We start from the raw sequence: 12,660 nt of genomic DNA on the forward strand, positions 1-12,660 counted from the left end.
TGCATGATAGGCCAAAAAAGAACACTTTTTTTAACATTCCATCTAGTAAAAAGCAATGAAAGTAAATGTGAATTTAATGTTTTGTGGCATGGCACAATATTTATCTCAGGTTTTATGATAAGTATCTCTTATCCTTTAAGTCTCCCCACTTCTCCCTAATTTGACTGGTGGGAGAAGTGACTTCTCCCCAAAAAATCGTCCTTGACAACAACCCGAGATGGTAAAGAAAGTGTCTGAAGTGAAAATGAACAAGAAAGAAGAATTAAGAATATTCTGTAGGTATATTACTAGAATGTGTGCATGAACATGCATGTACTTTGATAAGTTACATGGTCGTTTTACAACAATACAAAGCTAATATTGTGCGCATTGTTTTCCCATTTAAGAATGCACCATGCCCCTATTTGGGCCCACCCTGCCCTTTTTAATTCCTGGCTAAAACACTAGAAATTGAGGCCAATTCTTAAAAAAAATGTTATGTTTTTTTTTAATTGAATAAGTAAAACTATATATTTATGAATGTTTGCGTTTCAGAAAAGAAGTTTCAATCCCAAATGAGACTGCAGCTAGCCCAAACCCTGAGCAGGATGTTACACTGGCCAGTCCAGACCAAGTCAAGGTAGAATTTTGTTTCACAAGTTCACTTCCATCACAGAACAAACTTAACAGATTGTTATTGGTTCTGGGCCATCTGCATTCATAAAACATTGCAGTATAAGACTGATTCCTGTACACCTTTTCGACTTTCAAATATAACTCTGAAGTTTTTATCAAATTGAGGGCTTAGTGCATGACTATTGTAATGCTTTTTATTTCTATATATTTGTGGGCTCAACTCTTGAGCCATGCCCATTCGTTGGCGGCACTTTCCAATGACCCCACTTGTTAATGTTTGCTTACTCTATTAATATAAAATTATAATCCCTCAGAATAGCTAGAATTGACTTTGTTAGACTATTTTTGCTTCTTGCTTCTGTACCTGACAGGATTTATATGTCAATATCATTATCTCATTATTTGAGGATTGTACAAAGTCTATGACTGTATATCTAAAAAAAAGCACCAACAACAGGTGATTGATTCAAGATTTTGCGATCAATCACCTAAAAATGAATCAAATACTTGTAGATTGGTTTAGAAATGATAAGGCTGAGTGAAAAAAACCCCTGCTGATGCCTAATTTCACATCACAATTTCTCACCATTCAAACGACTCAAAGAAAAACTTCACAGACACCTTACAATTTGAAATGTTTAACAAAAAGGAGTTACTTCCCTTAGTAAGAAATAAGCTATAGAGGTAATGACTTGCAAGTAGCAAAACAATGTCAGATGGGTTTACATTTATATGGGTGAAAGTTTTCCGTATTTCAAGTTTTCTTAGGGGTAATTTTTCCAAATCGTGTAAATCCGGTGAGTTTTTCAGGGGGGGGTTTACCCCATACGCCATCATCAACATCGCGATCTACTCAAAATCGTAGACAAAACAAAGTTAAATTTACTGGTTTGCCAATTTCATTCTATAAATAGCGTTGATATCAGCAGAACGTTTCCGAAAATAGTCGTTTCTTTTCGTAAAAAAGCATTGTCATTCGGATGTTCTCCGAAAACCTCGGCAGTTTCAGCGCCAACAAAAACTTGGATGGCGGAAAAAGCCGGTTTTCGCCGAATATTAACGGTCAGTATCCTTTATGACTTTTACGACACACCGCAAATTGGAGGCAAAAATAAACATAGAAATAAATCAAAATGCTGCTGTCAGAATTGAACAATGAAGTTTCTACTCCCAGGGTATAATACTAAAGAGCTTGAACATCCTGGGAAAAACAAAATGGAGGTGACAAAAGCTGCCAGAAATATCATAGATTTGATTGATTAATAGTCAGGAAAGGCTTGGAAATGTGTTTTGAAATGCTTAATTCCTGTGGCCCCCTGGACCCCAGCTTAATTTTTCAGTATTTTGATAACTTTGCAACTTTCACCCATGCATTTAAGAGTTTTGCTAAAACCTGAACACAATGTGAAATCATTCAGAAGAAATATGTTATGCATCTTAACATTATGCAACAAACAATTATTGAGATTTTTTTTTAGAAATGCATATTTTACCACAAGTAAAAATAGAGAGTTTACAGTGAAACAGTTTCACAGATTTTGACCTTTCAAAAAATCGTGCAATCTTAAAACAGAGATGATTAATCTGATGATGGCAAATATAGAATTTGGGATGATTACTACAAAATGAAGAAAAAGACAATTATGCCATGAATGTACTATGCTACATGGCAGTTTTCAAGCCTGTCTTTTAACGCTTAGCGTGCTGGATCACAATCTGCGAAATCATAGATACTGAAAATTCATTTGATTTATGTTAACGAAGCTCGCCATATGTGCGAAGGCTGTGTCATCACTTCAAAGTTACAACCATCTTGCACTGAGCCTGCAAAATATAGATTATGAAAGCAAATGAGGCAATTAGTTTGAACATATGGCACAGAAATGTAGGCGGTAGATCAGTTATGAAATTTCATTATGTAACGAAGAGAAATTGCCACAAGTTATGGTAGTTTTTATTACAGGTATTGAATTAAGGAGCTGAATTAAAGCTCCTCATTATATTGTTTTAATTTGAACAGAGTATTGTTAGCATTTACAGTGCACTCAACGAGTTAGACCCACTTCTCTCGCTCACATTTAGAAATAAAGTCAAACCTCCGGTTACCTCCAAGGTTAAATCTGTTTCCCTCCCTGAAATCCCCCTCCGATTCCTCCTAGTTGCTCGTTAAATCCTGTTGATCGTTACAGGGCTTTTTCACCTTCTTTGCTAGGGTTCGAAATAAGGCTACTTCACAATTGGGAAAAATGGTAGTTTTTCCCAATTTCCAGATATTTTTTTCAAAATTCCCACATATTTTTCCCAAAAAGGAAGATCTTACTTCAAAAATTTAAAATGAAAATTATCCTGTTTGAGCAAATTGTTCTTTTTTAGCTAGAAATAGACTCACATGTAAGATATGAGCCTGTTTTTTGTAACATGAGTTCCAAGTTTCATATGGATACCTTGACCCATGTTTAAAAGGTGTCTTCAATCCTCATATGTGGAATTTCCCATTTTTAAGATGTTTACGCATTTAAATTTCACAATTTGCAGTATTTCACGCGTTTAAATTTCCCAAATTGAAAAGGCTATAAGGTCTCTTCACAATTTTGAGTGAAAAAGCCTTGCATTATATGAACAGTTCAGTGGGGATATTGTCCAATATCATTGAGGTTATGACTCAGGATACAGCACATGTTTCACCTGTGTCCTCAAACTTGTGATAAAATAGCATATATATATATATATAAAATAATATATTTAATAAAAATTATTGTAAATTTAAAAAAGCAAGTGACGAGTATGCAAATTTTCCACAGAAAACGAGGCAAGAATCATTCAACCCTGGTGTTGAATGCGTTTTTAACCCAAATTACTTCGTCATTTTCGAAAAATCTTCAAATAGTAATAAATGTTTTTTCTCGTGTAATGTATTCAACAAAAGCAGAGATCACGTTCTGAAAGCCAAAAACGACTGCATTCTATTTTTAGCTATTACTTCATGCAAAATGTAAGGTTATGAAGTTTACCAAAGTGATCGGAAAAGTAAATTAAAAGGGCAGAGAAAAAAAATATCCGATTTACTGTAGCCATTATTATCAATAGACATTTTTATTCAAACAAAATTATTTTTTTTACTGAGGTTCTTGTCAAGTTTTTGCGGCGATTTGCAGAGTTACAAGGCATGTTTCAATATCATCTCTTCTTCAGGCAGAGGATAGTGTACGTTTTTGTATGTGTCAAATCTAATAAAACAAAATTGAACTTAATTTTTTAATTTCATTTAAAAAGTTATCATTTCACAGAGTGTCTGATTGAATTTGATTTGTTATGTTTGTTAATATTTAAAGATTTTTGGAAAATCACAATTGAAAAAGACTGGGGTCAAAGACGTGTTCAAAGTTCACAGCACATGGTTCAATGCCTTCTTGCCTTGTTTTATGTGTGGAAAATTCTCCTGAACATCACTAGCTATTATTTTTTACCAAAAATTATAAATATCATATAGTTATATGCTTCATTGTATTTAATATATTATTTATTCACATTCATACAAGATTAGAATGGCATTTAAACTAGATTTTAGTGCGAATAAGGGGACAATAGCATCTGAAAACTTTCGCAGTTGCAAAGCATAATTTTCAGGGATCAAACTAGGTTTTGAGTATGAATTGACCAAGTGATCACAGTGTAGTTTATGGGTCGAGTCCATACATGTTTAATAATTTGACTAGATTGTTGTTTTCAAGGCAACAAAACTTAAAATGAACCTGCTTAAATACAGTTTGTTTTTTTCCGACAAAGAACCCATAGTGAATAGCCATAGAAAAGAAATGGTGAAGGAAAATCAGTGAACAACTCAACCTTTCTCTTATTTCAGGCGACCCTGAACGGACAGACGGCAGTTGGGCTGGACCCGGAAATGGGAATTACGCCTCTATCTTCCTCTGTCGGCTCCCAGAACAGCAATGTGCACAGTCGCGGAAACTCTCTTGACCTGACGTGAGGATTTATATTTTTCTTGGAATATCCCCTCGTCAATAAGTACCATACTTGATTGTTTAGAATTGCATTTATACAACATTTGAATTGACATGACATAATAACTTGGCTTCCGCCTGTTGAAAACACATAATAATCTAAGTTTATTGGATTTTTTTTTGTAAAATCTGACTAACATGATAGAGCTTGCAGTAACTCTGCCCTTCTTAAATATTAAAACGAGTGCAGGGCTTTTTCTATAGTACCCACAGGTCCGACTATCGGACCCATTCCCAAAGCAAAATATAAGATATTTTTCCCAATCTTCAGAAAAAAATCCCAATCCAAAAAAAAAAGAAATTTTAGAAATTATTTTTTCCTGTACTGGTTCATTTTCAACATCCTAATAATTTATGTCATGTGAAGTTTTTTTGGTAATTGAACTCAGAAATCATTGATTTTCATCACATTCAGAGATCGGAAATATGAAATATTATCTGTCATGATTTATTGCAATAGATATTTACACCCCAAGGATTGATATTTCAGCCATTGCAGGTCTTTTAAAGGGAAAAAAAAAACTAATATTAAATCATTACCTATTTCGCAGGAGACTAGACAGCTTTTTCTTTTAACTGTAAAATTTCCCAATTTTGGCATTTTCACGACGCAAAATTTCCCAAAATGTCTAGGGTCTTTTTCCCAAAATGGGCAGAAAAAGCCCTGGAGTGAGTCCTTAACAATAAGATTTTACAAAATATATTCTAACTTTTATTAAAAACTTGTATTTTGAGGTCTTAAATACAAATAATAGGAGTTGAAAAAAATAATTCTGGCTTTTAAAGACATGTTGTAGATATGTTGTTCTATGCATCTTATATTTTATTATGCTGCATTTATATTCAACAAAATCATATTTTATCTGGTAATCTAGTTATTTGAAATGCTTCCCATATATTTGGCTATTGAACTGGTTATTTCTTAACCAAGATGCTGATAAACCACCCTGATATAAATATTCATCACTGATCCACCAAACCCCTGACACAATTACACAAGGACATGGATTCAAGATGCTCTTTTATTGAACAAAGTAGAATTTGTTTTGTATCGAAGAAAGCCTTAATTTGATTTAGCGCTGAAAGAAACTTACAAGTGGTATCACTTACACTGGGTGGCCACCAGTGCCGTTGATGTGTGGCCCCCAGTGCAGTTGATGTGTGGCCCCCAGTGCTGTTGATGTGTGGCCCCCCAGTGCTGTTGATGTGTGGCCCCCAGTGCTGTTGATGTGTGGCCCCCAGTGCAGTTGATGTGTGGCCCCCAGTGCTGTTGATGTGTGGCCCCCAGTGCTGTTGATGTGTGGCCCCCAGTGCAGTTGATGTGTGGCCCCCAGTGCTGTTGATGTGTGGCCCCCCAGTGCTGTTGATGTGTGGCCCCCAGTGCAGTTGATGTGTGGCCCCCAGTGCTGTTGATGTGTGGCCCCCCAGTGCTGTTGATGTGTGGCCCCCAGTGCTGTTGATATGTGGCCCCCAGTGCAGTTGATGTGTGCCCCCCAGTGCAGTTGATGTGTGGCCCCCAGTGCTGTTGATGTGTGGCCCCCAGTGCAGTTCATGTGTGGCCCCCAGTGCTGTTGATGTGTGGCCCCCAGTGCTGTTGATGTGTGGCCCCCAGTGCTGTTGATGTGTGGCCCCCCAGTGCTGTTGATGTGTGGCCCCCCAGTGCTGTTGATGTGTGGCCCCCCAGTGCAGTTGATGTGTGGCCCCCAGTGCTGTTGATGTGTGGCCCCCAGTGCTGTTGATGTGTGGCCCCCCAGTGCTGTTGATGTGTGGCCCCCAGTGCTGTTGATGTGTGGCCCCCAGTGCAGTTGATATGTGGCCCCCCCCCAGTGCTGTTGATGTGTGGCCCCCAGTGCTGTTGATGTGTGGCCCCCCAGTGCTGTTGATGTGTGGCCCCCAGTGCAGTTGATGTGTGGCCCCCAGTGCTGTTGATGTGTGGCCCCCCAGTGCAGTTGATGTGTGGCCCCCAGTGCAGTTGATGTGTGGCCCCCAGTGCTGTTGATGTGTGGCCCCCCAGTGCTGTTGATGTGTGGCCCCCAGTGCTGTTGATGTGTGGCCCCCAGTGCTGTTGATGTGTGGCCCCCAGTGCTGTTGATGTGTGGCCCCCAGTGCTTTTGATGTGTGGCCCCCAGTGCAGTTGATGTGTGGCCCCCAGTGCTGTTGATGTGTGGCCCCCCAGTGCTGTTGATGTGTGGCCCCCAGTGCTGTTGATGTGCAGCTCACAATGCTGTTGATGTGCGGCCAACAATGCTGTTGATGTGTTCCACAGTGCTGTTGATATGCGGCCCACCGTGCTGTTGATGTGTTCCATAGTGCTGTTCATGTGCAGCCAACCATGCTGTTGATGTGTTCCACAGTGCTGTTGATGTGCGGCCCACATTGCTGTTGATGTGTTCCACATGTCTGTTGATGTGCGTCCCACCCTGCTGTTGATGTGTTCTACAGTGCTTTGGATGTGTTCCACCATGCTGTTGATGTGTTCCACAGTTCTTTTGATGTGCGGCCCACCGTGCTGTTGATGTGTTCCTCAGTGCTGTTGATGTGTGCCCCCCCCCCCCCCAGTGCTGTTGATGTGTTCCTCAGTGCTGTTGATGTGTTCCTCAGTGCTGTTGATGTGTTCCTCAGTGCTGTTGATGTGTGCCCCCCAGTGCTGTTGATGTGTTCCACAGTGTTGTTGATGTGCGCCCCACAGTGCTGTCGATGTGCGGCCCACAGTGCTGTCGATGTGTTCCACAGTGCTGTTGATGTGCGACACACAGTGCTATTATTGTGCAGCCAACCATGCTGTTGATGTGTTAAAACGGTGCTGTTTAGCTCGACTATTCGAAGAATAAGGAGAGCTATCCTAGTCACCCGAGCGTCAGCGTCGGCGTAACCACTTTCGTTAAAGTTTTTGTAAGAGATTTGTACCACCTCAAATATTTTCAAAGTCCATTGACATATGGCTTTGAAACTTTGAACACTTGTTCACCACCATGCCCACAACCTGTACACAAGTGGTAACTCTATCAAGCAGTTTGACAAAATTATACCCGTTTTTCTACTTACAATTTACGTTACAGTTTGCGTACCACCTCAAATATTTTCAAAGTCCATTGACATCTGGCTTTGAAACTTTGCACACTTGTTCACCATCATGCCCCCAACCTGTAAACAGGAGGAGGTAACTCTATTAAGCATTTTGACAAATTTATGCCCCTTTTTCGACTTAGAATTTATGTTAAAGTTTGTGTACCACCTCAAATATTTTCCATTCAATTTATGTAAATATCTCAGCACATCATGTATTGCATTGAAATCTAATCTAACAGTGATCCATGCATGTTTCGCCAAAACTTTTCAATCCGTACACCGAAAAGCGGCGGAATAGTCGAGTGCGCTGTCTCTGAGACAGCTCTTGTTTTATTAAGTTTTCTTGTAGAAGACATGACATTTTAAATCAGAAGGTTTGACTATGTATAATAATATTTTCTGAGATCAGATGGCATTTGCTCAAATCAGTGATAGGACTTGTTATAATTTGAGAATTCTTGGTTGAAATTCAACACAATATGTTGCACTAATGGCTTTCAATTGCTTAACGTAAATGACTGGTTATTAGACACACTTTTTCCCCTCAGATTTCGATGTAAAAAAATGCCTGCATCCTACAACCAGTAACAAGCTCTTGACTTTTTTTCTGAGGTCCATTTCAGGCCAAAATTGGCTCGTCAGAGAAATAAATGGTGAAAAAACTAGTTTGTTTAGATTTATGCAGAAAGGGATGTCACTCGCGTCATCTTGATCGAGTTTATACGAGTTTAAACGGCAGTTGAAGATCGGGATACGGTGTATTGTAAAATGTTAATTATCTTAAATTTACATTATTGTACGAATAAAATTATTCAATGTTATTTTGTATAAAACAATAATTAAACATGCATGTAAAGAAGCATAGCTGTGCACTGTCGAAATATTTTTTGTCAGTGGTATAAAAAGGTGAGAAAAACTTGCACTACCTTTAAGCAGTTTAACTATATTACCTGAATAGTACAAACTGTTGCGATAATAGTCTTGTTTTTACTCAGTTTGCCGCGTTCTTTATACTTTCCTGTAGATGTTAACATTTTGAGAACAAACACGTACAATATAAGGTTTTTGCTTTACAAAACTTTTCATTCTCGACAGGTGATCGTTTACGACATTACGACATAGTACTGTCAGAAAGAATATTTTGCTATGTAGAAGTATTGCTTGGTTTAAAATAACCAATCGCCAATTTCACGAAAAACAAAAATTTCGTCACTGTCAACAAACATGGTGGCTGTTGGTAGCAGATGACTTTAACATTTTTTCTATGGGTCCTAAAACCCAAAACATAGATTAAAGTTTTATTCTCGAGTTTTTCACAGAATTTTTTGCCTGCGTCTTATAACCCCTATCATCTTATTACCAGTTATTTACGGTAATTAGACCATTTGTATTTGATGATGGAGATTACAAAGAATTTTTTGAAAATAGTTAAGTTATAACTCAGGAAAAAGTTTTAAACTTGACTTTAAAAGTTATTTATTATTTTAGTGTTAGTTGGAAATTAACAATTCATTATAGATACATTTTGCAAAAAATGAGTAAGAAAAAGAAATTCAAAATTCTAATTCGCAACAAAATTATGTATATAATCTAAGTCTTAGTATTATAATTATCATTCCTTTATTCTAAACTCATATTGCGTTTCAAATTAATTTAATGAAGTTTTTTTTTATTTGAACAGTCAATAAGTTCTTATGATTTATTCATGGAATAAATTATAGCCAAATCAGAAATAATGAAAATTTGAAAGTATCGAATTCTGTAAGAATGGGAAAAAATTGCCTGCATTTGATAATTCTTAAATTTAGAGTTCATGTGTTTTTACTTGAATTATAATATTGGATGTAACAATGTTGTTGCTATTCAGTAATGACAAGGATTTGCATATTAATCTGTTTTTCTGTTTAACAGTCAGCCCAAACAGTTGACCAAAAGACTCACAAAGAGACCAATGCACTTACAAAATAACTTCAATTTAAACTGGAGTTCATTGAGTCAGCATTTTAATGAGTTGACTTGTCTTAAATATCTTATCTTAAATATAAACTTTAAATATTGAGTAAATTAAAATATCCAGGAAGTAAATGATTAACATTCATTTCATGTAAGATTTAAACAATAGTAAATATGATTGGCTTTGTTAGGTTAGAATGGAAGAACTATAATCTAAATCTATGATCTTTAATTAGCATACATCTTACCAGACATTTGATAGCCATTAACAAATACATTTCTTCAACTATAGCCATTAACAAATACATTTCTTCAACTATAAAGTAGAGCCTTCAGACTGGTAACTTCTGTGGCCTACCTTAAAATGGCAGAAAAATTAGCGAAGGGATTAGGCAGCATGTCTCTATCAGAACTCAACCAGGGCGCTGCAGTGATTGTAGGAATAGACTTTGGGACCACATACAGTGGCTATGCCTTCATGTTCACCAGTGATCCGACCTCCTTCTATACAGCCATAGGAGAGGAGAGGGAACCAACCTGTGTGCTCCTTGACCCAGGTAGAAATTTCAAAGCCTTCGGTAAACAGGCTCTAGAAAACTATGCAGATTTAGAAGCAGATGGACATAAGTCACACTACTTCTTCCATCATTTTAAAATGAAATTGTACGAAGGAAAGAAACTTTCAAGGGAAACAACTCTCCTTGATCAAACTGGTAAGGAAATGAAAGCGATGGATGTTTACATCGTTGTCCTACAGTATTTCCACACAAAAGTTATGGAACATGTTGGCCAAGTTAAAAGTGATCAAGGCATTCAAAACAAACCTTCAAAGCTAATCCTATGGATGCTATCAATACCGGCCATTTGGACAGATTCTGCCAGGCAGTTCATGCGAGAAGCGGCTACAAATGGAGGGATGGAAAACGTCCGCCTGGTTTTAGAACCGGAGGCAGGTGCTTTGTTTGCCATTGATAAGCCACTTAAGTTGAGAGAGGACTGGTCAACAGAGAAGTTTCCAGTTGGACACAAGTACATTTTAGCTGACCTTGGGGGAGGAACCATTGATATTTGTGTCCATGAAATCCTTGATGGTAGAAGACTCTGTGAACAGAGCAACGGGGGAATATGCTGGGGGCTCAAAAGTGAACTTTGAAATTGAACAGTTCTTTGTGAGCTTGTTTGGGGCTCCAGCACTTGATGAATTTAGAACCAAATTTACACATTCATATCAGGATTTTATCAAGTCAGTTGAAGCCAAAAAGAGCACATTTTCTAATAGTTCAAATAGAATTACATTACCACTGGATTATGACTTTGTTACCTTGGTGGAAAATGATAATGGTGAAACTATTCAAGAAATGATCAAAGATTCAATGTATAAAGACCGTGTGCAGTACAGGATTACTGGTCGTCGTCTTACCCTGAACCATTCTGTTGTGAAGTAGTTCTTCGATAGTTCTGTGGACGTTATAATTAGGGATGCAAACGAATATTCGAATATTTGAATATTCGATCGAACGTTTGGTATTCGAATGTCAAAATAGGTATTCGAATATTCGATGTTTTTGTTGAAATAATAAATTAATACACTTTTTGCCTACAACTGTCATCTTCGTCTGTCTTGTTTTTACAACGACCCCTAATGCCATAGGTGTGAACTTGATGACACTATACACGCGTCATATCGGATATATCGCCGGGAACTATAAACAGTCCCCGTAATTTTGCATTTACTGGCTGTTAGACAAGTGACATAAAACACATTCCAATTATTTTGGGTACATTTAAATGACCATGCCAATTAAGGGTTTAAGAGATCGGCCTTTATACCAATGTTTTGTCTTCACTGCTAATCAAGCTTGGCGATATTGCTCAAATCGCCTTGATGATACGAAGGACATGTGCTAGTTACTGTTTCCATGTTTTCAATATAACGCTCTTGCGTACAAAAATTAACTGAAGGTGTATGGTTTAACGTTTAAGGATATATGTCCTGTATTGTTGTACAATACCTAAGACAAAAGCGACGTTTAGACATGGTGTCGTTTTCTATAAATATATTTCGTAAACATCAATCCCAGAACGAGGCTGCAAGTCCCACGTTGGCGCATATCGTCATTTAACCGGGACAATCGCAATTCCCTGATCTTATTTTGCATTTTTTACAAAAATGAACGCAGAGGTTTGTTTTTTTGTTAAAGATATATTGCTTTTTCTTGGGATATATTTTGTAAATGGGAAATTCAGAGGCTAATTTGTGGAACAATAAGGGTTCGTCGCGTGTACCGAATACGACCAGGAATGGGTAACAGGGCCCCCACTATTACTTTAGTGAATAATAATATTTTACTACAATTCTTAAAGGTTCATTTTGGTGTTCAAATATTCGAATATTCGATCGAAAGAATTACCGAAAATTCGAATATCACTTTTGCCATTCGTTTGCATCCCTAGTTATAATAGAAAGACTGAAGGAGATTCTGTGTGGCTGTCCTCATGACAATATCACCAGTCTGCTGCTAGTTGGTGGTTACTCTGAGTCACCTTATGTGAGAGAAAGGATACAGCAAGTATTTCCCCAACTGACCACTGTGATGGTAGAAGATGGGAGACTGGCAGTGATGAAGGGGGCTGTAATGATGGGACTGAAGCCCAGAAACATCATCCAGAGGAGGGCGAGATTCACATATGGGCTTGGTCGTATTGAACTGTTTGTAGAAGGAGAGCATCCAGAAGTGTTTAAGTACATTCTTGATGTTGAGACTTGGTGTTTACGTGTGTTTCACAAGCTAATAGAGCGAGGTCAGCTCCTGCAGCACCAGCAAGAGTTCTCTAACCCTTCCTATAGCACCTTCAAAAATCCAGAGAGAAAACCGCTGGTGTGGCCTATATCATTGTGGTGGTCTCCCAGGCCTAATCCCAGGTACTGCTGCCTGGAGGATGAGTGTGAGAGAGTTGGTAGGATCACCATACAGCCTCCCCCTCATGGATGGCCTGATGT

At 38.0% G+C, this 12,660-nt stretch overlaps 1 protein-coding gene across 1 annotated transcript in view; it reads left to right on the forward strand.

The window, feature by feature from the left end:
• LOC128205710 (uncharacterized) overlaps positions 1–12,660 on the forward strand; it is a 44,353-nt gene that overhangs the window by 8,244 nt on the left and 23,449 nt on the right. Inside the window, exons 3-4 of the mRNA XM_052907613.1 lie at positions 535–619; positions 4,478–4,599. Coding sequence (XP_052763573.1) covers positions 535–619; positions 4,478–4,599 — 207 coding nt within the window. The remainder of the gene's footprint in view (positions 1–534; positions 620–4,477; positions 4,600–12,660) is intronic.

This window comes from Mya arenaria, chromosome 10 (genome assembly GCF_026914265.1).
Source record: "Mya arenaria isolate MELC-2E11 chromosome 10, ASM2691426v1".
Classification (NCBI taxonomy): domain Eukaryota; kingdom Metazoa; phylum Mollusca; class Bivalvia; order Myida; family Myidae; genus Mya; species Mya arenaria.